Raw genomic sequence first — 24,307 nt, 5'->3', positions numbered from 1 at the left:
GTTTTACCACTTGTGCTCTATGTAGAGGCCACTTTGTCGTACAACAAACAGTGAAAATATATGTTTTTTTTTTTTAATCTATTTTGACACCTATTGAGCGTCGCAGTCCCTCCCCCGACGAGCGCCCCCAGAAGACAATTTATAATATTTTTTTCTCATAGACGTTTCATAAAGTATTTATTTATAGACCTGTAAGCCTCGGTCAAAGCCAACTCGGATGGTGACAACTCATGACAATTATTCTAATTATTTGATCGGCCCAAAGAATTGTGTTTGTTGTCATGAGTTGTCACGATCCGAGAAACCCATTTAGACCTGGGAACGATTCTACAAATGTCTTCTGAAAAAACCATGTTTCTATGTCAGTCGTTTCTATGTCAAGGACCCCCAAGATTATATGTAATTGGCCGCTGACCCCCATCTGAAAACATGTTGTTCCAGGGACCTCTCGCAAAGATTTGAGTTAAAAACGTTGGCTCTGAAAGAATATATATAAGATTTGCACTGCATTTTCACGATTTTTCAAAAATAGCAGACCAACAAGCTCATAGTGTGGCACTCGGTGCCACGCTATGAGCTTGTAGATCTGCTATTTTTCAATAGCTAAATTATAACATAATGCTTAAAACACCAAAAGCTTTTATCCGCCGATCCCACATCAAATCTAATTTCCTTTTTTCTGTAAAGTTTGATTTGATCTCTATCTTGATTCTGAATCATAAGCCAAGCACGTCGGCCTGTGATGAGACTGTGATGAGTGATAATAATAATAATATGCATTCTAAAGAGGCACATCACTCACATTCCCTTTGGGCAACTGGCAGCACTGTTGGTCTGTCTGTCTGTCTGTCTGTCTGTCTGATGATGATGATGCCTCACACACATCACAGCACTGCTCCGTCTGCATTTTGTATTCATCATCGTTGAACTATTGAACTATTGCACGCACACACACACACACGCACGCACTTCCATCGACTCATAAGAGGGTTTCCATTGATTAGTTTTTCGGCTTTATTGATAGTTACAGTGAAGACGGACAGGAAATAGGCAGAGAGAGCAGGGGAGAGTCACGCAGCAAAGGTCGTCATGAACGGGACTCGAACACGCAATGCGCTGCCAGGCCAGAGCCTATATGTGGCATGCGCCTGGACCACTAGGCCAGCGGGCGCCGGGCGCCCCTTCCATTGATTTTCTTACATGACATTGCATCACAAATAATAACGGTCAGTCAGTTCACCTCTTGTTTTAGTATTACTTTTTAGCTAAATGACCATGCACCATATTCACGTGACTGTTTTGTTTTTTGGGTTTTCCGTGGGCCAGGGAAATTACCGAGAAGCTATTAGCCGGCTCATGATTCCACTCGTTAATAGCTGGGAGGAACTGTCTTTAGTCTTGAGTCACTTGTGACTGTTCTGTCAGCTGCATGGGCCCAGTATGGCTAGCCTGAGCCAACAACACATTGCAGGGCTAGCCAGGAATTTCGGCATCATCACCATCACCCATCATTGCTTTTTTTTGTTCCTATATCCTTGCTCCACATTACACGTATTTCCCACTAGCCGCATATGGTGCCTCTTTAGTACTCCTCCACTGAGTCAGTGTGTTACTATGGCAATAAAACATGGCTGGCTCCGGCCAAGCACTGACTGACGTGGTTCAGAGGTTCTATGAAAAACAGTAAAAGGTTTTTAAAAGAGCACGCGTGCACAGATGAACGCACGCACGCACGCACGCACACACGCACGCACGCACGCACACACACACACACACACACACACACACACACACACACACACGCACACACACACACACAGAGGGAGCGAAAGCAATTAAGGTCTGGAAAATATTACCAAGATGTGGAGGCTTTCCCTCAGTCAGTCTAAAGCCTAATTTACACCTTGTCCTACAACAGTGTCTGTGTTGCCAGGTCTGCTTGTCATTATAAGCGTAGTTGCTGGGCTTGTTTTTTTCTGTAAAAGTTGCTTGTTAAATATTGGCAGTTGCTTATTTTTGGGCTTGCTGTCAAATTGTTTTAAATTACTGTTTAAACCTGTGGTTCTCTCAGACATTTTCATGCATTTTCCTGTTTTTGGCTTTATAGAAGTGTATATTTGTCTCTAAATGTTATGATGAATTGAAAAAAGGTGGAACCTCTTGTAAACAAGTGTACTAATGCTTTATTGGGCCGTCCACTCACAGTTGGCAGTTTTTGTATTGAGTTGTACTTGAAATGTATTATAGCCTACTGTAATTCTGCAAACTGTTAAATACAGTACTTCAATCAATCAATCAGTCAGTCCACAGACCCCCATCTGAAATTATCATTTGTGCCTGCAGGGACCCCCATATTTTTTTAAATAGCATGCAACACATTGTGAGCTTGTTATCATACCTGCAACTGTTTCTTTTCACTAATACTTGCGCTTTCTTTTCACACTAATTTCGGGTCACAAAGAAAAGAAGGGGCGGTTGTTTGTCTCTCCTGTATATGCTAATCAGACAGAGCCTGGTCCTATTATGCTAAATGAGCATCAACTGTTGTTGAGCTGCAGTGCAGACGAGGAAATAAGACTTTAAATGACTAGGCGGACTCTAGGCGAGTGTCCTGTGGAGAGGACTTATCACCCTCGGTCAAATCCTGGTATAAACGCCTAATAGGCCTATATACCGAAAAATAATTATCATAACAATGGAAATAAATAAATACATAATAATAATAAATAAAGTAGGCCTAAAAATATGATCTCTTCCCTATTGTCACAGAGCAATAATTGAAGTTTGCGCGCAGCAATTGCGCGTTCTGACTTCTGACGCACTCCCCCCAATTGAACGTTATCTACCCTCACATAATCTGTAGCCGCCAGCAAAGCCGCCACTTGCTCTGTTGGGAGTTGGGACATCCATCCAGGCTCCAGTCCAGTCAGTGCGTGTCTGTCTGACTCTGAGCCCCCCTAGCGAACCATCAGGTGGGCCGTATAGAGGAGGAGGAGGAGGAGGAGGGGGTTCCGCGCGGAGAGGAGAGGTGGAGCCACGGATGAATTGGCCATTCCAAAAGCCTGACTAACACACGCTCCATTCACATTCCTACCGGGGAGCTCATTCAGTGAAGTTGTAGCTAGTTGTAGACTTGTCTTCTTGGTGTAGTAAAGATTTTTTTGAAAACCACCACGCCGCCAATTCTCTCTCTCTCTCTAACCATGGATGTATTGTCTTGCTTCGCGGCGAGGACCACCACCACCAGGGGACATCTGGAGATATGATCGTACTTTATTGAGTTTTTGTTCCATATGTTCTGTTCCGTTGGATCTATCATGCGGGCTGAGCCCTAACATTGGAGTTAAACCCTTTAACGGACACTCAGCGACTCGACCCAGAGACAGATTTAAAGATGATTTTAACTCGTAAGTATAGCTATATTAGTCTTACCACAAACATTCATTAACATTTCAATTACATCGAATATAAGTAAAGAATATATAATAGACTAGTCCTACAAATTGAAACGATAATACTAGTCTAGTAATCATACAAAGTTGATATGGCAGTGTAGCGGTTCCCTTGGGCTTAATATTTGATTTAGAACTTATTTTTGTAGAGTTTCGGCTAAGTTTCTTCATGGAAAGACGTACGTGTTTCAATTTGGGCTTGGAAAAAAATAACTCTGGAATCAATGCAGTGCAGTGTGCGCTGTCATAGCCTATAAGGAGCCATACAGCTCCGTGAATTAATCCCAAGATAACAAAAGTCCTTGGTAGCCTTAGCCTAGTATACTCTGTTGCATTTTTACAGTTTGATGGATGTTTAGGCTACTTTGTCCAAATCTACTTCATGTTTAGACCCTTTTACGCACACAGACAGAGGCCACTTTAATTAGTGTTGGATCGTTAGAGGACTATTTAACGTCAAGCTAACATTTAGTTAAAAATCTCAGGGATATGTTCTGTTTAAACATTGAACAACCATTGGCGGTTGGCTGGCTGGCTTGCTTGACAATTCCAGTGCATGCCTGCAATTTGTCTGAGCACAATTTGGCGTTTGCCTGGAGTGCATGCGGCCTAAATGAATACCTTTTGCTGAGGAATTTTAGGAGAATGCCTTCTGTTTTTAGTGGCTGTGTAAAATCCCTATTTAGAACTGTGTTTGAACGTGGAATTGTGGGCTGCTGCTGTGTGCACTGTGCTCTTCTGTCTACTCTACACAGACATCTCTCATATTACTTCAAACCGCTTCCCCCTGTTCTTACTTATGGCATGTAGGCTGTGGCTAACCCTATATCTCAAAGGATGTCAATGTACTAGGCTACTGATAACAGCACACAATGGAAATGCACTGGAACCATTACACATTCTCACAAATAGTGCGCGCGCACACACACACACACACACACACACACACACACACACACACACATCATAACACAAGGCGAGTGACATTGCCCAGTCCACACAGAGACTTTGTTCCCCAAATAGATTCCCGCTCGAGATCTTTTTGAGTGTGCTGCATGTGAAAAACCAATGGAAAACAATCCATAACAACAACTACTAACTACGGTATTACTGACTATAGAGTATAGACAGTCCCAGACATGTAGTAACCCTGAGTCTATGCATATACCCTTCCTGGCGTCCAGGTATAGTCACTGGCCAGCGTTTACTGCTGTGTGAGTGGGGGGGGGGGGGGGGGGGGGAGCGCGCTTCATTGGAAACAGGAAGCATGTCGGGGGCCTTATCTGAAGGATTTATACATCCACTTCACTCACACACACACACAAAGTTCTGCATGTCCTGTGAAGAAGAAACATGTCGTTCTGTTTGCACTTGGCCCGTCCTTCTCTTCTGTATTTCCTCATCCTCCTGCTCTTTGCCATAATAGACTGGAGTATAAACACCAATCTGTCCTGAGATCTGTTTACGAGGGCATATGTGTCAGTGGCCAAAAGCAAACAGCCCACGGTCATCTGACTCAGGGTCAGTCAGTCAGTCATTCGCAGGGCTCATGATGAGAGGCTTTGTATGTGTTCTGACCGGTCACCTGATCCACGGCTATACGGCCATTGGTATGAGCATAAATCTGTCGTCGGGGACCACAGGCCTTCAGGGTTCGCTTTGTGATGATCCATCTGGGCCAGCTGTGCTTTGCTCAGTGTGTGCGTGTGTGTGTGCGTGCATGTGTGTGTTCGTGTCTGCATGTGTGCGACTGATACTGGGTGCTACATAACCGGAACGGGCCATGGTGCTAACCTCATTATTATCTCGCGCGCATGTGTGTGTGCACGTGCAAGGGGCACAGTTGGAGGCCGACCAGATGGTGATTTTTGGGGCACCACCATCTCACTTTACCGGTACTTTGCAGCCAGACACGGTCTTGACTTGGGGAACCCCAGATGTCTCTCAACCAAAATCACAAAATCTGATACCCATTGGAGAGTTCAGTGACAGTCAGCCTCCAACTTTGCATTCCACTATAATACTCTCTGGGGATTGTTAATGTATTTGTCTTAGTTTTCGGTAGACTAAAGAAGGTCATTGTTATTGTGCATTTTTCTATTATTACAGTATTGTGACGAACATCTAAAAAGAGAACATTTAAAAAGCGTCACTCACAGGACATGAATTGGTCCGAAACTGGAGGGGAGAAAAGGGAGACCTTTGTTAGTAAGGGGTTAAGTGCCTTGCTCAGGGACACTTCAACACAGAGCTGGGATGTGAACCGAGGACTCTTTATGTTCCCCAGATGGCCTCCCCTTCCCGTCTCTACCCATTCAGCATAACAACATGTACATCAAACTGATATCAACGCGACCTCGGAAAGCGTCTCTGAAGAATCTCTTCTTAACTCTCCGTGGAACGCGAGGGAGACGGGGAGGGATACCATACCCATAATTTATATATGATTGCCAACAAACCACATTCTGGCCCAGTTTAATACATCACCTGTCGTAGACCCACAGACTTCACAGATCCTCGAATTGATTAGATAGAGCCCCCTTGGTTGGTTGAGCGCTTTGAGGTCCTATAATGACTATTGGGTCATTTCAGATAAGGACTCACAAGGAGCCTCAATTCACCAACAGTTAATTGTCATTATTCTTCATGGGCCCTGACATCAAAGACCAGAGCAATAATTGTATTCAGAGGACTCTTGTCTTCCGGTTTTTACCATGTACAGTATGTGTGTAAAGCAAAGCCTTTGAGGTGGGGAGCTGATTGCTTTGTTTAGTAGCTGCTAACAAACTCCCACTGGATCTGAGCATTCAGACCCAGCCAAGCCAGACCTTTTGCTGCTGCACTGGGGGAAAAAACTTTGGCCGGCAATTGTGAGAATTTCCTGCCACAGGAAAAGGGGAGAGAGGAGAGAAGGAGCGAGCAGAGTTGAACTGGGAGAGAGATAGCGAGAGAGAGAGAGAGAGAAACAGCACAAGAAATGTGGGCAAGAGAAGAGAGAGAGCAATGGAGGGAAATGACAGTGGGGTGCTGCTGGGTAATTTTAGAAGCGGACAGTTGGATAAGAGGGCTATGTATGCTGACGCCTCGTTGGCCCCCAACCAGTTAAACTTTGGCACAATTCCAGGGGGGAAAAGCCACTCGTGATCCATATGAAATCTCTATTAGCGTCGGCTTGGCTCCTATTAGTCGAATTATCTGTTTCTGATCTCTCTTTCCATCTTCTTCCACCCTTTTTTTCTCCACCAAAAGCACTTTTGGTTCTAGAAGTGGTTCCATTCTAGATTCTTATTGGAACCTTTTGTGGAACCGAGCTGCAAACCTTCACGCTTGTGTTTTGACCAGTTCTATATAGGCAGAACCGTTGTAATTGGTGGCGGCATAGCTGGATGGTTAGACTCAGAGCAGCAGTCCCCAGCTGCCCCAGGTTTCCAATATGACTGGTTCAAGTTTCCCAAGTCACAGGTGAAATTCAATCGCACATCATCAATTCATGTATGGCACTTACAGTTTGAGTTTCTCCTTTATTTTCTCTTTTGTATGATGTTTTTTGGCTTGTTTTGCCATCGGCTTCTGCATCTTCCAAGCTGTAGAATAGTGGCACGCCCACTTTGGTTACCAGTTCAGAGCAAGAACTTTTAGGGTTCATAATTCTTTTTGGAAATGGGGCCTGAGAGTGAGTGTACGTCTCTCGCCGTTGTTAGTCAAAACGAAGTGTTTTGCTATGAAATATTTTTTTTCATCAAATGGGACGAATGCCGCAAATAATTCCGTACGTGACATGTACAACCCAAACATCGGCCCTTAACACACAGGCATTCTTGGAATGAAGTGAATTCGTTCTGTGCAACAGTTGTTGCACTGCTCGGTCTGCTTTGAGAGGCACGGTATGTATCCATCTGTCTCTCTCTCTCTCTTCTGGCCATGTTGTGTTCTGGCTGTGACGGACGTGCTTCAGACATCCTGTGTGGCCCCCTCAGGAGGACACGATGATCTGGTCAGGAACGCGGCCCAATGCACTGGCCTATCCAGCTGTGTGTGCGTGCATTTGTCTTTCCCTATGCATGGGACCATGTACTGTATATTAGCTAATTCGCCAATGTTTACGTCATCTACTGTAGTGTACAGATGTCCTATGTACAAAGCTGTGTCTGACGCCAAGAATATATAGAAACGGCAAAGATGAAGTTCTTTAGGGAGCAGGAGAAAGGAGTGCTGAGGTAGTACTTGTGTTGGCCCTGTGTGCTGCCTGCCTGCCTTGGCTGCCTGGCTGGCAGCACTGTACTGTTGTGTTGCCTGGCTGGCAGGACTGTACTGTTGTGTTGCCTGGCTGGCAGGACTGTACTGTTGTGTTGGCCCTGTGTGTTGCCTGGCTGGCAGGAAAGCAGATGCCAGTAGTAGAATGATACTGTTGTTGTTGTTGTTGATGCTGGTCCGACCCGCCATGCTTTTAGCTTGGGTAGGAAAATAAATGGCACAAAGCAGACCTCGATCTTGTCAAACAGTGAACACGGTGTGCTTTTTCACTTAACAAAGTCCATCTGCTGTGTGAGGATACTTTGGCTCTATACTTGAACACGGAGTTACTAGTGAAAAAGAACATGATAGAAAGATAAATAAAACAAAGCGGCTGCTGAAATGTTTTTTGGTAAACCGTGTGTGCGCGCCAAGCATTCCGGAACATGTAACATTTTATAGCTGTGGGAATGACAGCTGTATCTGGAACGTTTTACTGCACCGGCCTCCTCGTTTCACCATCACAACTCTCTGCTTTACTTCTCTGTGTTTGGTGCCGCGCTATGAGCTTGTAGATCTGCTATTTCTCAATAGCTAAAGTATAACCTGTCCAGAATGGGTTAACTTTATGACTCGAGTCTTAAATCTGTGATTAGAGATATCATAATATAATAGACAGGAGACGCTTGTCCACTAGTTTGACTTTGTGGCGGTCTTGAACCGTGACAGCATTTGCTGCTCGTTTGCTGCTTGTACACACACACACACACACACAATCACCGGAGACGTTGTTTGTGTTGGCCGTTGCCCCACCCTATTATCTGCCCCAGAGACAAACGAAGGCGGAGTGTTGTAGCCAGGGTGGTCCGCAGCGCCGGCCCAGCGCTGCTCAGCTCACTTCCTGTGAGGAAATAAGGAAGAGGAAGTGAGGTAGTCCCATGGCAAGGCGTGAGGAATGAGGGTAGCGGACGGTGGGAAGGACACACGCAACACAACACAACATCAAACACCCTATCAACAACCTTAAGTTATGTACATCAAACACACCCTATCAACAACCTTAAGTTATGGGAGTACATTTGAGGAGGCAAAGGGTCGTGGTGGGTGCATGAAGTGCTATTTAGAACCACAGAATTGTTCCGTTTTTTTATTTATATATTTCTTTGTTTCTATTGTTAGGTTGTTTTCGCCAGCTGCCCAAAGCCCATGTCCACTTCCTGCAAGCAGACAAAAGGCTGTTGTTATTTAGGCTCACTGAATGAACGCGGTTGTGATTCTATGCCGTGATATTTATTTTTGATCCCGTCTAGTAGTCACTGTCATTTTAAGATAAAACGTGGGGGCAATTAAGGTGTCGTAGCAGCAGTATGACTGAAACAGGACCGGTCTAGGTGTCAATAACCAAACCAAGATACATTCAAATAAAAATAAGCTTGCCTTAGATTATGATTGAATATCTGCACTGGGCATCTGAATTATCAAGGTCTATCAAAAGTGAATATATGAATAGATGTTTTCAGCAATTGTAAAATCAGCCATTACGACGACATCAAGGCCCGCCAAAACATTTTAGTCGACTAAATCAACTGTAGATTTCGTCGACAAAAAACGAACACTAAAGCATTCCAGGTGACTAAAATGTGACAAAAACTAAATGAAAACTATTCAAGAGACTATGACTAAGACTAAAATCAAAACGACACCGCTGTGAAAGGCCCCGCTAGTCGCTAGACTCCATAGCTGTCTGTTAGGCAAAGGGAGTTCTGTCTCTATTCTGCATGTCAATGAGTCCACTGTCTTTTGAGTGGTTTTGTCTTTAAACATGAGTTTGGATTTGGCAAACATGCACACACACACACACAGAACACATGCGCATGTATGCATACACACAGAGCTCACTTCACTCCGTGTACCGCCTGCTTTCCAGAATGTTGGTATAATTACCCTTTCATTTGTATGTTTCACTGGGCTTCACCACCACCCTCTAAAAATACCTAGCCCATGGGGCATGAGCCCAATACACATACAGGCAGCATTGCAATACGTTGTGTAGCCGTTCGCATCCACAGCAGGGGGAAAATGGGGCTCCATTGTCACATAAAGAGTGGTGAAACACGCTCATTAAAGTGTTACTTGACACCTGGGTGCATGTTGGTGTCACAGGGGGTGACTCGTCTGGTGAGAGTTCTTTTTGCCCCTGGAAGTGCAGGGAGGAGAGGAGACCCTGTCTGTCACACCTTGTTGTTGCCCAGTGGGTTTGTATTGTCTGCAGTCTGGGGCTTGTTGTTGGTATGTAAATGTTGTTTATGCTGTGGTGGGTAGACTAGAGTCTACACACTACAGCATGAAACCTTTTCTCCTGTTTCAATATTTTTATTAATCCATTTTCGGTGGGAACCCCTTTTGGTGTTTTAAGCATTATGTTATACTTTAGCTATTGAAAAATAACAGATCTACAAGCTCATAGCGCGCCACCGAGTATGAGCTTGTAGGTCTGCTATTTTTGAGAAAAGGTAAATACATATTCATACCAATTACAGTGTAATAATCACCACATAACATAAAAAAAACTTTTTTCAGATGTGTTCCATATGGGCTATCTCAGTTCCCAGTTTGAATGTCTACCTTCTAATCTAATCAAATGCATCCAGATGTTTCTTATATCTGTCACACGTGTCCCCGCAGTCTCTATATATATACTCGAGACAGGGATGGGTCGGATATCTCTGACGACTGCATTTCATTATCTTCTTGTGAGTTAAGCCTAATTTGTTCTGTGTTACGCGCTGAAAATAAACTTTATTTTCAACTTGACATTTTGTTAGTTTAGGGTGAATGACTGTCAGGCACGACTTTACAACAAAGTATAGCCTAAATGAGTCTTTTTAGAAACGCAGTTCCTGGGTGTAATTTATCCCTGAAATGAGCTGGAACTGCTAGGCTGCTGATCTGGAGATGAAGCAAACCACTCTTCACCAATGAATGGCTGCTATTAGCTTAATCATGCTCAGTCAAACGTAGCACCACGGGGGGAAAGAGACATTAGCAGCTATTGTTCCCTCCGACTGTAAAGATTGTAGCATTTAAAACTAGGACATTACGAGTACCTACGTTTGTTTTCGGCATATGTGACTCTTTTTGATACGGAGACAGTAACAGTGGCAAGACTAACTGTTAGAGGAGAAAAACATTATTATCATTTATATCTAGACATGTAGCTAGGTGTAATGTTAGAGACCACAGAAGTGACCCTTTCAAGCTTGTTTTCTCAACTCGCTGTTTTCTGTAAGACATTACTCTATAAGCCAAAAACTGGTGGGTCAAACTGAACAACCAATAATATGTCAATTTGAAGCTATGATTCCCTGCTTTCATATGACATGAAGAAACAAAACAAAAATCCAATGACTTATTGTGTGTCAAGTTTGGTCACAAATGTGCATTTGCACTTTGAATAGCAACTGCTCATCATGGCTACTGATGGCTTAATGCTGCTACATCTGCTATCTCTCTTCCTGCCTTTGTCCACCTCAGCTGGTCTTCTGTACTATTATTTTCTTAGTGTGCAAAACTGTGCATTGATTTGTATTTGTGAAAGAAGACAATGCCTGTTCGCTGCAAGCAGCAGGGCCTTGAGCAATTGTTTAGGACACAGAGGTGTGGGACACCATTTGGCAAATGTCATCTAAGGGCTTTCACAGATAATTGGGAGATGTCCCCAATGTCTCCTTTGACACACAGTGGAACACAACTGATAGCACTTAGCAGAACGAGTCCAAATGTCGCACCCTCTGTTTAAAGAGACTGTGGGCGCATGCTTTTGGCCTGACAATGTTGTCGAGATGTATACTAACTGTTTCAACTTTCTTCAGAATGTGTGGGAGTGGTAATACTTGGTCTCTTTCAAGTTAGGAGTGAAAGGAATGTCTTATGGCACGTACTAGTGTGGCACACATACACTCATACACGTAGATTGTGTATGAGGAAGCTAACACTGTTTGTGTGAGCATTGCATTGAGCCCTATAGGTTTAGAAACATGACAGGAGAATGACCAACGTGTGTGAGATGGCTAATAAACTGGCAATTCTATTATTTTAGTGTTTGATGTAATTGTGTTTTCTGTACCCACCTATGCTTTCTATGGCATAGGCAGCTCCTGGGAGAATCTAGACGGCAGTAGACGCAGCTGCGCGTCATGAGACTAATTAATTAGAGCGATAGAGAAAGAGAGAGGAGTGTGTGTGTGTGTGTGTACGTGTGTGCGTCAATTTAACAAAAGTGCAGACGATCAGAAATCAGCAGAGAGTGATCAACGTTTGCGCTACTCTATGCCGAATTGAAGTGGACTCGGTCCCAGACTTTTTTTTTCTCCCTGGAAATAAGAACGTCGTTTCCGAGGCTAGGGCAGCAGTGGCTCAGGGGTAGAGTGACCGGATGGAAACCGCAAGGTTCCCAGTTCGAACCCTGTGGGCTGGGCTCCCCCAGAGTTAGTGTCGAAGTGTCCTTGAGCAAGACACTGCCTGAACCCCTAATTGCTCCTGATGTGCTGGTTGGTGCCTTGCATGGTTTCCTCCGGCATCTGTGTTGTTTTTGGCAGCACACTTTGATTTCAGTTTTAGTCATAGTCTCTTGAACAGTTTTCATTTAGTTTTAGTCACATTTTAGTCACCTGGAATGTTATAGTGTTAGTCTAGTTTTAGTCGACTAAATGTCATAAGATTTTAATTGAATAAATCCACAGTTGATTTAGTCTACTAAAATGTATTTTGGCGGGCCTTGATGCCGTCGTAATGACTGATTTTACACTTGCTGAAAATAGCCGATCTACTGCGACGCGTTGTGAGCTTGTAGATTGTCTATTTTCAGCATGCAACCAATTTTAAAATGACTTATACTGGATCTCTCGTCCACTAGTCCCTTCCTAACATTTTAGTCTAGTTTTTATTTGTTTTCATTTAGTTTCCATTTAGTTTTCGTCAGTGAAAGAAAGATAGTCAACGAACATTTTTTGTCTTAGTTTTAGTCGACGAAATCAACACTGGTGTCAGGATGAATGTGTGTGTGAATGCATGGGTGAATGTAATGCACAATCTCACCTTGGATTACGGCGCTATATAAATGCACCATTTACAACCCATAACATGCCACCATTCTGTGTTTCTGTGTTTCTCTCCTATAGAAATCGAAGCCAAAGAAGCTTGCACTTGGCTCCGGGCTGCAGGGTTTCCACAGTATGCCCAGCTCTACGAAGGTAAAAACAACCCCCCCCCCCCCCAGTGTCACATTTTACACACAGGGTGGAATCTAATCTTAACACTAACAAAAAATATCTTGTTATCATTCCTACAGAAAGAATGAGTGTGAATTTGCACTCCATGATATTTACTCCTCCGATTAAGCTTTAATTTTTTAATCCCTACGCACGCACACACACACGAACACACACAAACACACACACACACACACACACACACACACACACACACACACACACACGCAAAGACATGCAAACACACTGACAGCCCCCCTCTCACACAAAACATTCTTTAGAAGTAAGTGTTTTTGCTTCGTGCCATCAATGCCTCTGTATTTGTACAAGCAGATACAGCCCTGACTATAAACCCAGGGCTACTTAGCACTAACTATTTAACATGAAGATGAAAAAAATGAAAATGAAAAAAAAAATCCAGGTTTTTGAGGGGCGCTAGCCCCTTCTATATTCAGCTTTTGGTGTATGTGCACAAATGTTGTCCTACACAAACATTAAATTCCCATTGACAATGAATGGAGAATTTTACGTCATAGTGTCTATTTTACGTCATGATGATGTACGATAATAAGAGTTCCCATGTGAACTCACTTCACATGGGTGTGAAGTGAGTTCACATGGGTGTGATTTATTTTAAATTCTGTGTACATTCTGAAATTTGCCACACAGTAGATTAATCAGACCAGTGTGTGCCCAGTGGAAACCTCGTATGAATCTGATCTCAGGTCAGAATGAGTTAAAGATCACGGTTGGCCTTTTCACCGAGATCTGTCCATGACTTATTCTGCAATGTCGATGTCACTGTTTCAGACCGTCCACCTTTCAAAAGATGTCATGCACGGCGAAAGCAAGACCATTCTAGCGTAGTGGTGAACGTGTCATTGCTCACCGCCACCCAACCATGCCAGGTATCCAATTTGTCAAGAGAACGGCGCGTCCAGTTTGTGTCCGCGCAGCCAGCCAGGCGATGAAAGCCAGTGAATGTTGAAATATCATTGATCACATAACAGATACACTTCAAACGGCCAATCTGTCACACCAGATTGGACATCTTTGCGTGTTGCTTGCTGACTCATGGCTGGACCATTACTTTCGTGGAATTTGTGCCGACCGACGTACAACAACTCGTTTCTTTCCCTTCCTTTTGTAAGACATAGGACAATAATCTCCATTGTCTGTGCTGTCAGAACTATTGCCCCACTAAAGATAAGCAGAGAGATAGGTAGTTTTTTTCCAGTACAGTAGGCCAAAGGGCTGCATGATTTCTTATCACCTTTGCCCCTGGAGGCTTTGGATCCAGGGTTGGGTCAACACATTCCAGCAAATACCGTCTACAGAATCTATTCCTCCATCTTTACACCCTGATCGCTTTGACTTCTTGGCCACAGAGAGCTTACATAAATAAATACGCGTCTGTCTGTAGAAGAGGTTGTGCTGAGAGCGTCTGTATGTAGAAGAGAAGCAAGAAAAGAACATGAAATAAAGGCTCAAAAGAGGAATCGGGGATTCCTTTGGAACATTGTTGGGGCACCTATTGTAATGTTTCTGCCAATCCCCCCCTGCCGCCCCGGGTCTGAAAGCTGCAGCTGTGTTTGTTTGGTCGGCTAAGATGCTGCTTCCTTTTTTGGCTTTTCATCAAGACTGTGTAGGGGGGGGGGGGGGGGGGGTGCACGCAAGGATTTGGGAGTTGTCTGAGTGGGTGGGTAGAGTTTGTAATCTATTGCACAATACCTCAGCACATTGATCCAATTAGTGACCAAGATAATGTTCCTTTACTAATCTCTCTCTCTCTCTCTCTCTCTCTCTCTCTCACACACACACACACACACACACACACACACACACATTTCTTTCTCCCCCTTCGCTCTTTTTCAGATGCCCAGTTTCCAATGGACATCTCCTCTGTCACCAGAGACCATGACTTCCTGGACCGGGATGCGATCGAGGCTCTCTGCAGGTGAGACTTTGAATTGAAACGATGCCCTTTCAATGTCTCCCTACGTCTTCCCTGTCTGTCCCAACATCTCCCTACGCCTTCCCTGTCTGTCCCTACGTCTTCCCTGTCTGTCCCAACGTCTCCCTACCTGCTGCCCGTCCCTGTCTGTCCCAACTCTGTGCTCCATTCCTGTGGTTTCACTTACACTCTGTCTCTCTCTCTCTCTCTCTCTCTCTCTCTCTCTCTCTCTCTCTCTCTCTCTCTCTCTCTCTCCCTCTCCCTTCATCATCCGTATTATCTCTTGTTTTGCCCAAATGAAAGCGTGAAGGGGGTATGAAAACTTCAAAAGGTGGCGTGCGTTCGGAAACTCGCAGACGAGATGAAAGCGTTCCCTGATTAAGCAGCTCGGAGCCCTCTCTACCTTTCACTCTCTCGTACTCTCCATCTTTTCCTCCCTCTCTCTTGCTCTTATCCCCCCTCCCCCATCTGTCCTTTCAAACAAGGACAGATGATTCCTCTCTCCGCCGTCAGGAGCGTTTGTGCTAGAGATTGTGCTAGAGGTCCCTGATGTCCTCTGCTCTGCTCACGCTACCATCCTCTATTTCTGCCTCTGTCACAACCAGTGTTGATTTCGTCGACTAAAACTAAGACGAAAAATGTTCGTCGACTACCTTTTTTCACTGGCGAAAACTGAATGAAAACGAAATGAAAACTAAGCTATGACGATTAAAACTAAGACAAAATATATTACAAATAATAACTAGACTAAAATGTTAGGAAGGGACTAGTGGACAAGAGATCCAGTATAAATAAAGCACAAGTAATTTTACAGTAAACCTATGACTAACAGTAAAACATTCCAGGTGACTAAAATTCCAAAGACTATGACTAAACTAAAATGGAATCGTGCTGCCAAAAACAACACTGGCCGTTAGGAGCGTTTGTGCTAGAGATAGCGTATCTCGTTTCGTCCCTGATTGTCCGCTGCTCACGCTACGATCCCTCTGGCGATGCCTCTATTTCTGCCTCTGTCAAAACAACAGGGAGGCCAAAAAAGATCCACGGCTTTTATAGAGACGGGAGAAAACAACGCAGTATAATGAGATTATCGTCCCATGTGTGAACGAATCCACGTTGAATATGGAGAGAGAGACACTAATTACTTTAAATTCCAAACGGTGTCGTCTGCCAGCTCCGAGTAAATGCGAGTAATTGGAGTGCGTTGGATAAATGGATAAAGTCAGAGAGAGAGAGAGAGAGAGAGAGAGAGGGCAGTGCTGGAGAGGGATGGACCTCGAGGTGCCACAGCTGTATAAATTACCATATGAAGGGGGAGAGGAGGTTAATGGCTATTTAATGGAGTTGGCTCCAACGTCAAACTTTGTCTCCGTAGCAGCCCTAGAAAAACCACAGCAGGTGTTCCCTAGCTCCGTACATCTGGAAGCTCTCGCTTCCATCTTTATCCCCTCCTGCCAGATTTTCACCCCCCGTCTCCTCAATTCCCTATCCTTCTGTCTCTCTCTCTCTCTCTCTCTCTCTCTCCGTTGTTGTCACTTGATCTGCCCTATAACAGCTCCCCCCCCCACTTCCAACCCCTCGCCAGGTGGCTGAGGGGATAAGCTTTCTGTTCCTCCTCCCCTATACGTTTTCGTCAACCCGGTCCAGCAGATTTCTCTATCTCTCTCTCCGTTTCCCTCTCTTTTCTCTCTCTGTTCCCAGTGAGATCTGTGGTGTGTCTATCAGCAGCCCATTAGTCAGCCTGGATGACCCCCCCCCCCCCACACACACACACACACACACACACCTCATATGGCTCCATGTCCTCTGACATCGCAGCGTGTATCCTGTGGAGTGGTGAGAGGGTTTGCAATACTTAAAAAGTTAAAGTTTACCGGTACTTTACCGTAGGTCGATCACCACGATGTCGATCTGACATCATCAAACCCTCTACACTCAGGATATGGCCATGAACGCTGGATCATCACCTACCGGACAGCAACTCTACATCTGGCCTCACTGACACCAGATGAATAGTTTTAACTCGTATACTTGTGTGTGTGTGTGTGTGTGTGTGTGTGTGTGTGTGTGTGTGTGTGTGTGTGTGTGTGTGTTTGTGTGTGTGTGTGTGTGTGTGTGTGTGTGTGTGTGTGTTTGTATTTGCAGGAGACTGAACACCCTCAACAAGTGTGCACTAATGAGACTTGAGATATCACCTCAGAGAAAGAGAGTAAGTATCAAATGAGCTTTATTATTAATGTAGAATCTATTTTTTCTTTCTAAATTTATATTTTTATCCCACCATTTTGTAACCCATTTTTCACCCCCTTGTCAATTATCTAATGTGATCCTGGGCTCTGGGGGGGCAGCGGACTGACCTCATGCTTCCTTCTATGCATGAGGAGTCCAAGCTGCTTCTTTTCACCTCACAGGGGGGAGTTTTCCTGGTTGGACGTAGCGCGTGGAAGGAACACGTTATTCCAACCAGTTCCTTTCCACTCCATCAGGCTGGCCAGGGGGAGGCAGTTTAGAGACCAGGATTACTGCATGTTATTTGTGAGGGTACCTACCCTAGGGGACACGGGGAGAACATGCAAACTCCACACAGAAAGGCCCTTTCGCCAACCCCACCTCATTTTAATGTCTAAATTAAGGGGTTGCACTGACCAGGACCTCCCCTTATCTCAAGACCTGCTCCTCATCTCTCTTTGGCTCTCCATAAATGGAAATACTGCACCGCCTTCATGCTGCACTTGATGCATTAAAACAACATGGTAGTACTACTACATTTAGACTTTACAGCATCTCATTCCCATTTCCTACAGAAAATCCCTCCGGGGAGGAACGTATCGGTTTCTGTTTCTGTTTCCCCCGAGCCCAGTTAACACAACTAAACCCACTTTTTTTGTCACCACACACACACTAACCTACAGTGACAATATGTGACCTTGTTTTGTTTGGGTTTTTTTCCCTCCTAAAACTACTCTTAACCGCCTTAAGTGCTGCACAGTGTCATCCTTGTTTCCGCGTGTAGTGGTATTCATTAGGCCACCCTCTCCTCCGTGTAGCGGTATTCATTAGGCCACCCTCTCCTCCGTGTAGCGGTATTCATTAGGCCACCCTCTCCTCCATGTAGCGGTATTCATTAGGCCACCCTCTCCTCCATGTAGCGGTATTCATTAGGCCACCCTCTCCTCCGTGTAGCGGTATTCATTAGGCCACCCTCTCCTCCATGTAGCGGTATTCATTAGGCCACCCTCTCCTCCATGTAGCGGTATTCATTAGGCCACCCTCTCCTCCATGTAGCGGTATTCATTAGGCCACCCTCTCCTCCGTGTAGCGGTATTCATTAGGCCACCCTCTCCTCCGTGTAGCGGTATTCATTAGGCCACCCTCTCCTCCATGTAGCGGTATTCATTAGGCCACCCTCTCCTCCGTGTAGCGGTATTCATTAGGCCACCCTCTCCTCCGTGTAGCGGTATTCATTAGGCCACCCTCTCCTCCGTGTAGCGGTATTCATTAGGCCACCCTCTCCTCCGTGTAGCGGTATTCATTAGGCCACCCTCTCCTCCGTGTAGCGGTATTCATTAGGCCACCCTCTCCTCCGTGTAGCGGTATTCATTAGGCCACCCTCTCCTCCGTGTAGCGGTATTCATTAGGCCACCCTCTCCTCCGTGTAGCGGTATTCATTAGGCCACCCTCTCCTCCGTGTAGCGGTATTCATTAGGCCACCCTCTCCTCCGTGTAGCGGTATTCATTAGGCCACCCTCTCCTCCGCGTCACCTTTCATTTGGGGAGTCAACAGGGAAGAGTCGAGGAGTCAAAGAGAGGGTATTTGCTCTCTCTTTGTGGGACGACCCCCCCCCCCCCCCCTTAGTCAGCTTAGGAATGCATTGATCTCTCCACGTCTTCGGATTCTCAAATCTCTTGCCCTCTCCCTCTCTTTAGCCACACCCTCCTCTCTCTCTCTCTCTCTCTCTCTCTGTCAGTTTTTCTTTGTTTTTGACGGGCGCTCGTTCAGCCCATCCCAATACATGGCTTTCCGAAATGTCATGTCTATGGACTTTAATATCTGTTTAGAGGGCAGTGCAATGACAACATATAAGACGTCAACTGGCTGATATAAATACTGCCCCTCGCTGGTCCCCTCACTTCACACGGGTGTGATTTTTGTTTTTATTAAAAGTCTGTCTTCTACATCTCATTTTGAAGCGCTTTGGGCATCCTTTTGAGGTTCACAGATAGTTCCCACTATGGATGTGAGATGGTTTGAGAATAAGAGGCTCCTGTTACAAACAGAACATCCTATTTATTTCATCCTGCATCATGCGTGTCACTGTATGTCAAGTGAGAAATAATGTCACGACGGTGTGTCTCAAAATGTCAAGAACAACCTAAGCCTCTGTATATTAATTACATATGCTTTACCGGTACACCATTTACAGGGCAAACTACGCACATTTCCATCAGTTTCTACTGTGGATGTTGTATAGGATTTTGATATTGGCATATCACCTACACTTAAACAGGTGTGGATATGCTAGTCATAATCTGCACAGGGAGGGAATCCCCCTGGTTTGTTGTGTGTGACAATGAGATCCACTGAGGCCAGTGATGCACCACACTTATGTTACACCTCTTTCTTTAGTGCCCTTCATGTAAACGGAGGATGTTCATGATGCTTATTATTATATTATATATTATATTATTATAACATATAACTCTTATAAGGATTGACATAATATGATTCAAACATGCTTGCTGTTCTACAGAGGAAGAGAGAGAGAGTGTTGAGAGGTTTTCACATCAAAGACTGAGGTGGGGGCACAGAGAGGTGAGGGGGTGGGGGCTGTTAAAATGTGGCCTGTGGTTTGGGTTTTATGGACTTTGGTCGCCACCGTTATTAGGAGCTGTGAAGAAGCCACTTTTCTCGGCTCTCTGGCTTCCTGTGTTCTCAGCTCAGCGTGTGTGCGTGCGTGCGTGCGTGTGTGCGTGTGTGTGTGTGTGTGTGTGTGCGTGTGTGGATTAGCTTATGATACCCCTGTATCATACTCGGGTATGTGCGTGCGTGCGTGCACTGCGTGTGTGTTAGAGAGAGACATAAAGGAGCAGACAGACAGAGAAACTGTAGGGGGTTGACCCCAGCCTGTCCTACTTCATAGTGAACTGTGGGGGTCAGGATGGAATTTCCAGGACTCCCTTTGGGGGGCGAGAGATAGATTAACCAGAATTATTGCTTTCTACTAGATATGTGACTTTAACCACTTACTATGTTGACTGGGGTACCACAGGGCTCTAGCCATGGTCCCTCCTGATTCCCCCTGACTGGGGTACCACAGGGCTGTAGCCATAGTCCCTCCTTATTCCCCGGCTTCAAAATGCATTGTGTTCAGTGGTTGAATTAGCCTATATTCAGCTATTAGTGTAGATCTTCATCTCACACAAACCCATTGACGATGAATGGAGAATTAAGTCCTATGTGGACGAGCAAATTGGCTATTTTTGTCCTGAACAAATCAGAGCGCCCCTCACTTCACATGGGTGTGATCTTTGACTAATGTTTGCCTAATTATGTCATGCCCAGAATAGAGAGGCTAGGGTCAGTGTGGTTAACTATTCACAGTCTGTTAGTAATGTCCAGACAGTCAGGATGACTCTTCATATGGTCAGCTCAACCACTAGCCCACGCTGACTGTGGTTCCATCAAACTTCATGCTTTTTAATGAATGGCAGGATTTTTTTTTGCCACAAAGAGCTTAATAATAGAAATCGTTTGGAAAACGGTGACATTTCTGACGATGATTATAACATTTTAGAACACAAATCTAGAACTCAAATTTGGTTAAGAATGCAAACTGTAAAATGTTTCCTCTATTGCTCTCTATACCTGTGGTTCCCAAAGTGGCGTCCCGGGGACCCCCAGGGGTCCTTGGGGGAGTTCCAGGGGGTCCCAGCTAAATGATAGTTTGGAACCAAATGGACCCTTATGGGCCTGTAACTCTGAGAGTGTACAAACAACATTGATTTTACAATATAAATTGTGGTCCCAGAGATAGAAATGCCATTCAATGGGGGCCCGTAGACCAAGGTTATAATAGTTTTGGTTTTTTCATTATAGTTTAGTTTTAGTTAGTTTTGACTTGTTTTTTTCTAATTCAGTTAGTTTTAGTTAGTTTTTAGAGCGGGTTTGCTAGTTTTTATTTAGTTTTTATTTTGTTGAAATGCTTAGTTTTAGTTTAGTTTTAGTTTAGTTATAGTTTAGTTTTAGTTTTTTTTTCGTACTTTGGTTTATTTGTCTGTATAGATTGTAAGAATCGGGCATTCGTGGAATGAGCAACACAGCTAAACGTGTGGGTAGCGCCCCCAAAAAATGTGCCAAAATTGCAAATGGTTGGTATACCAACCCTTGCTTTGAGTTGCTTAGTGGATTGGATGATTGCACTCTCCCACAGTAATAAGGAAAAAACAACACTTGGTTCTGTTGGTTGCATGTACAGCACATACACTCGTACAGCACGCCCAAGCTGATCCCACAAGTGTTCAATTGGGTTGAGGTCTAGACTCACAGCATTTCCACTCCTACATTTTGGAGGTACTCTGTGATCCTGGCTCTACGGGGCGAGCGTTGGCATCCTGGAGGATGGCGTTAGGTCCAAGATTCTGAAGATATGGGATCACCACTGGCTTCAGAATCTCACTGCATTGAGATTGCCTTTAATGATGACAAGTTCTGTCTTGCCCGTGAGAGAGATACTGTTCCATACCAAACCAAGCTGTTGTGGCAAGGGTGAATAAATACCAACCACTTGCCATTTTGGCAAATGTTTTGGCAAATGTGTGCTACCCACACATTTAGCTGTGTTGCTCATTCCACAAATACCTGATCCTTATATAATAGGCCTATACCCTTCCGAAGTGCTCCGCATATTTTACTATCATCCTTTTCCACAAGGCACTTCCTTGCGTCTCTCTCCCATATTGGACTGTCTCTTTCTTCCAACTTTTCCTGGCAGTGTCCGAGCACGAAAATAGCGTTTGTTCACCACCAAGTGTCACTGTTGCACAGCCTAACACACAGACACACACAGGCCAGAGAGGAGGGCTTACAGTACAGTACAGTACAGTACAGTACAGTACAGTACAGTACAGTACAGTACAGTACAGTACAGTACAGTACAGTACCACTCACTTAAGACGGGTTTGGTTTTCCAAGTAACATGCAGTCAGTTTCAGGCAGTGCAGAATGTAAACAAGCAACGTAAAGTGTGGCTACATGATGCCGTACGGTGCTGAAAACAGCCGTAAAACTTGTTGGAGAAATGAGGAAATTAATCAAATGAATTTAAAAGGTTTATATTATGAATTTCCGAAATGCATATAAATATTGATAAAAACTATAACTAAGGATATTTTTTCTATAATTTCAGTTAGTTTTGTGAACACACAATACAGTTTCAGTTTAGTTATCGTTTTTAATTTATTTTTAGTTTTTATTTAGTTTCAGTTAACTAAAATGTTTTTTTAATTCTAGTTTTCGTTTTTTAGTTAGTTTTAGTTAACTATTATAACCTTGCCGTAGACGCATGCATGTCAAACTGGGGGGGGGTCCTTGAAATTAAAATGGTTGAGAATCACTGCTAGAGTTGTAAAGTTATTCTCTTATGGGGGTGCCACCCTGGCATATATTTTTCAAATGGGGGTCCGCGGGCTAATAAATGTCAATTTGGGGTGACCTTGACATGAAAACGTTGGAGAACCACTGCTCTATACACTTCTTCCACCATCTTACCCACCTGTTCTCTCCTCCGCAGAGCGAGGACTCGGACGAGGACGAGCCGTGCGCCATCAGCGGCCGATGGACGTTCCAGAGGGACAGCAAGCGCTGGTCCCGCCTGGAGGAGCTGGAGGTGTTCTCCTCCTCGCTGCCGGCGGCGGGGGGCGGCGCCGGGGCCTCGTTCCTCCAGGACCAGGCCTCTGCGACGGGCGCGCCGCTCACCCTCCGCGAGGGCCACAGCTCGGAGAGCGTGCTGAGCGATCTGAGCGAGCAGCCGGAGGTGGGCTCCATCCACAGCGGCGGGAGTGGAGCAGGGAGGGAGGAGAAGAATCACAACCAGCGCGCCAGCGGCGGCGGTGCCCTCACGCACGCCACCCAGGCTCTCTTGCCCGCCGCCGGGGGTGGCGGCGCCACGCGCGCCAGCTCCGTGGCCAGCATCTGTTCGTCCTCGGGCACCGGCGGGTCCGGGGGGGGCTGCGCCGTCGAGGACTCCATGTCCGACGGGCTGCCCCCCTCGCCCCTGGAGACACATGCACTCGGACAGTTCACCTTCGACGTGAAGGCGGGGATGGTGGGGGGCGGAGCCTGTTTAATGGAGCGAGGGTTCGGCGACGGCGGCAAGAGCACACGATCGCGGGCGAAAAGCTTCCTGAAGAGGATGGAGAGCCTGAACCTGTGGAGCAGCGGCGCCTCCACCAAGAGGAAGAAGAAGCCGAGCATCGCCGGCGGCGGCAAGCTGGAGATCAGCGGGCCGGTCATCAAGGAGGGCCTGGACGACAACAAGCTGCGGCGGCTCAACTGCGTGGACATCGCCAGCATCGCCGTCGACCACAACCTCAACCACCAGAACCGGAACCACCCCGGCCAGACCATGACGCTGAACCGCAACCGCTCCGTCTCCTACTCCACGCAGACCAGCAGCGGCAGCACGGGCAGCAGCCAGTCGGAGGCCAGCAGCGCCGGCAGCGCCGTGAGCACGCCGAGCCCCGTGACGCGCACCCGCAGCCACAGCACGGCCGCCGGCTCCACCAAGAGAGGAGGCATGTACCTGGAGGGCTTCGACCCCTTCTCCTCCGGCGCTCAGCAGCAGGCCTCGTCCAACCAGCCGCCACGCCCGGCCAACACGCCCGAACCCAAGGCCGCCCCGCCGGCCATAACCACCAGCGGCAGGACCGCGGTGGACGAGCAGAACCGCAGGAACAACCACCACGGAAACAACGCCCGAAACGCCAACAGACAGGTGGTGGAGGAGGAGGAGGAGGATGAGGAGGAGGAGGAGGATGGCGTGATCTTTTTCTACCTGCCGGAGGGCCACAAGCCCGGGACGTTCCCCAAAGCCCTGCAGGACGGGAACAACGAGAACAACGGGAACTCGGTGGTCCTCAGGGGGGCGGGACGGCAGAGCAGGCGACAGCGCCGCTGCTCGGTGGGCTCCGCCGACAGCCGGCTCAGCTTCTACGACAACGTGCCGCACGCCGAGCGCGAGGAGGAGGAGGACGAGGAGCACAAGCTGGACCAGGTACAGTGTTGATTGCGTCGACTAATACGATGACAAAAAGTGTTTAGCCTAAAGCCTATTTTAATTTAGCCTATTAGACTAAAATGTTAGGAAGGGACTAGTGGACAAGAGATCCAGTATAAAGGG

General features: G+C 45.9%; 1 protein-coding gene across 2 annotated transcripts in view; it reads left to right on the top strand.

Annotated features, from left to right (window-relative positions):
• Positions 1 to 24,307, top strand: part of dlc1 (DLC1 Rho GTPase activating protein) — a 156,675-nt gene that overhangs the window by 111,528 nt on the left and 20,840 nt on the right. For both annotated transcript variants that reach the window (XM_083765822.1, XM_083765821.1), the window contains exons 6-9: positions 12,866 to 12,937; positions 14,831 to 14,912; positions 17,055 to 17,118; positions 22,700 to 24,181. In XM_083765822.1, the coding sequence (XP_083621948.1) occupies positions 12,866 to 12,937; positions 14,831 to 14,912; positions 17,055 to 17,118; positions 22,700 to 24,181 (1,700 nt within the window). The remainder of the gene's footprint in view (positions 1 to 12,865; positions 12,938 to 14,830; positions 14,913 to 17,054; positions 17,119 to 22,699; positions 24,182 to 24,307) is intronic.

Source organism: Protomyctophum parallelum, assembly GCF_964188405.1.
Source record: "Protomyctophum parallelum genome assembly, chromosome: 5".
Taxonomy (NCBI): Eukaryota; Metazoa; Chordata; class Actinopteri; order Myctophiformes; family Myctophidae; genus Protomyctophum; species Protomyctophum parallelum.
Note: the sequence above shows the minus strand (reverse complement) of the source record. Positions and strands in the feature narration are given on the sequence as shown.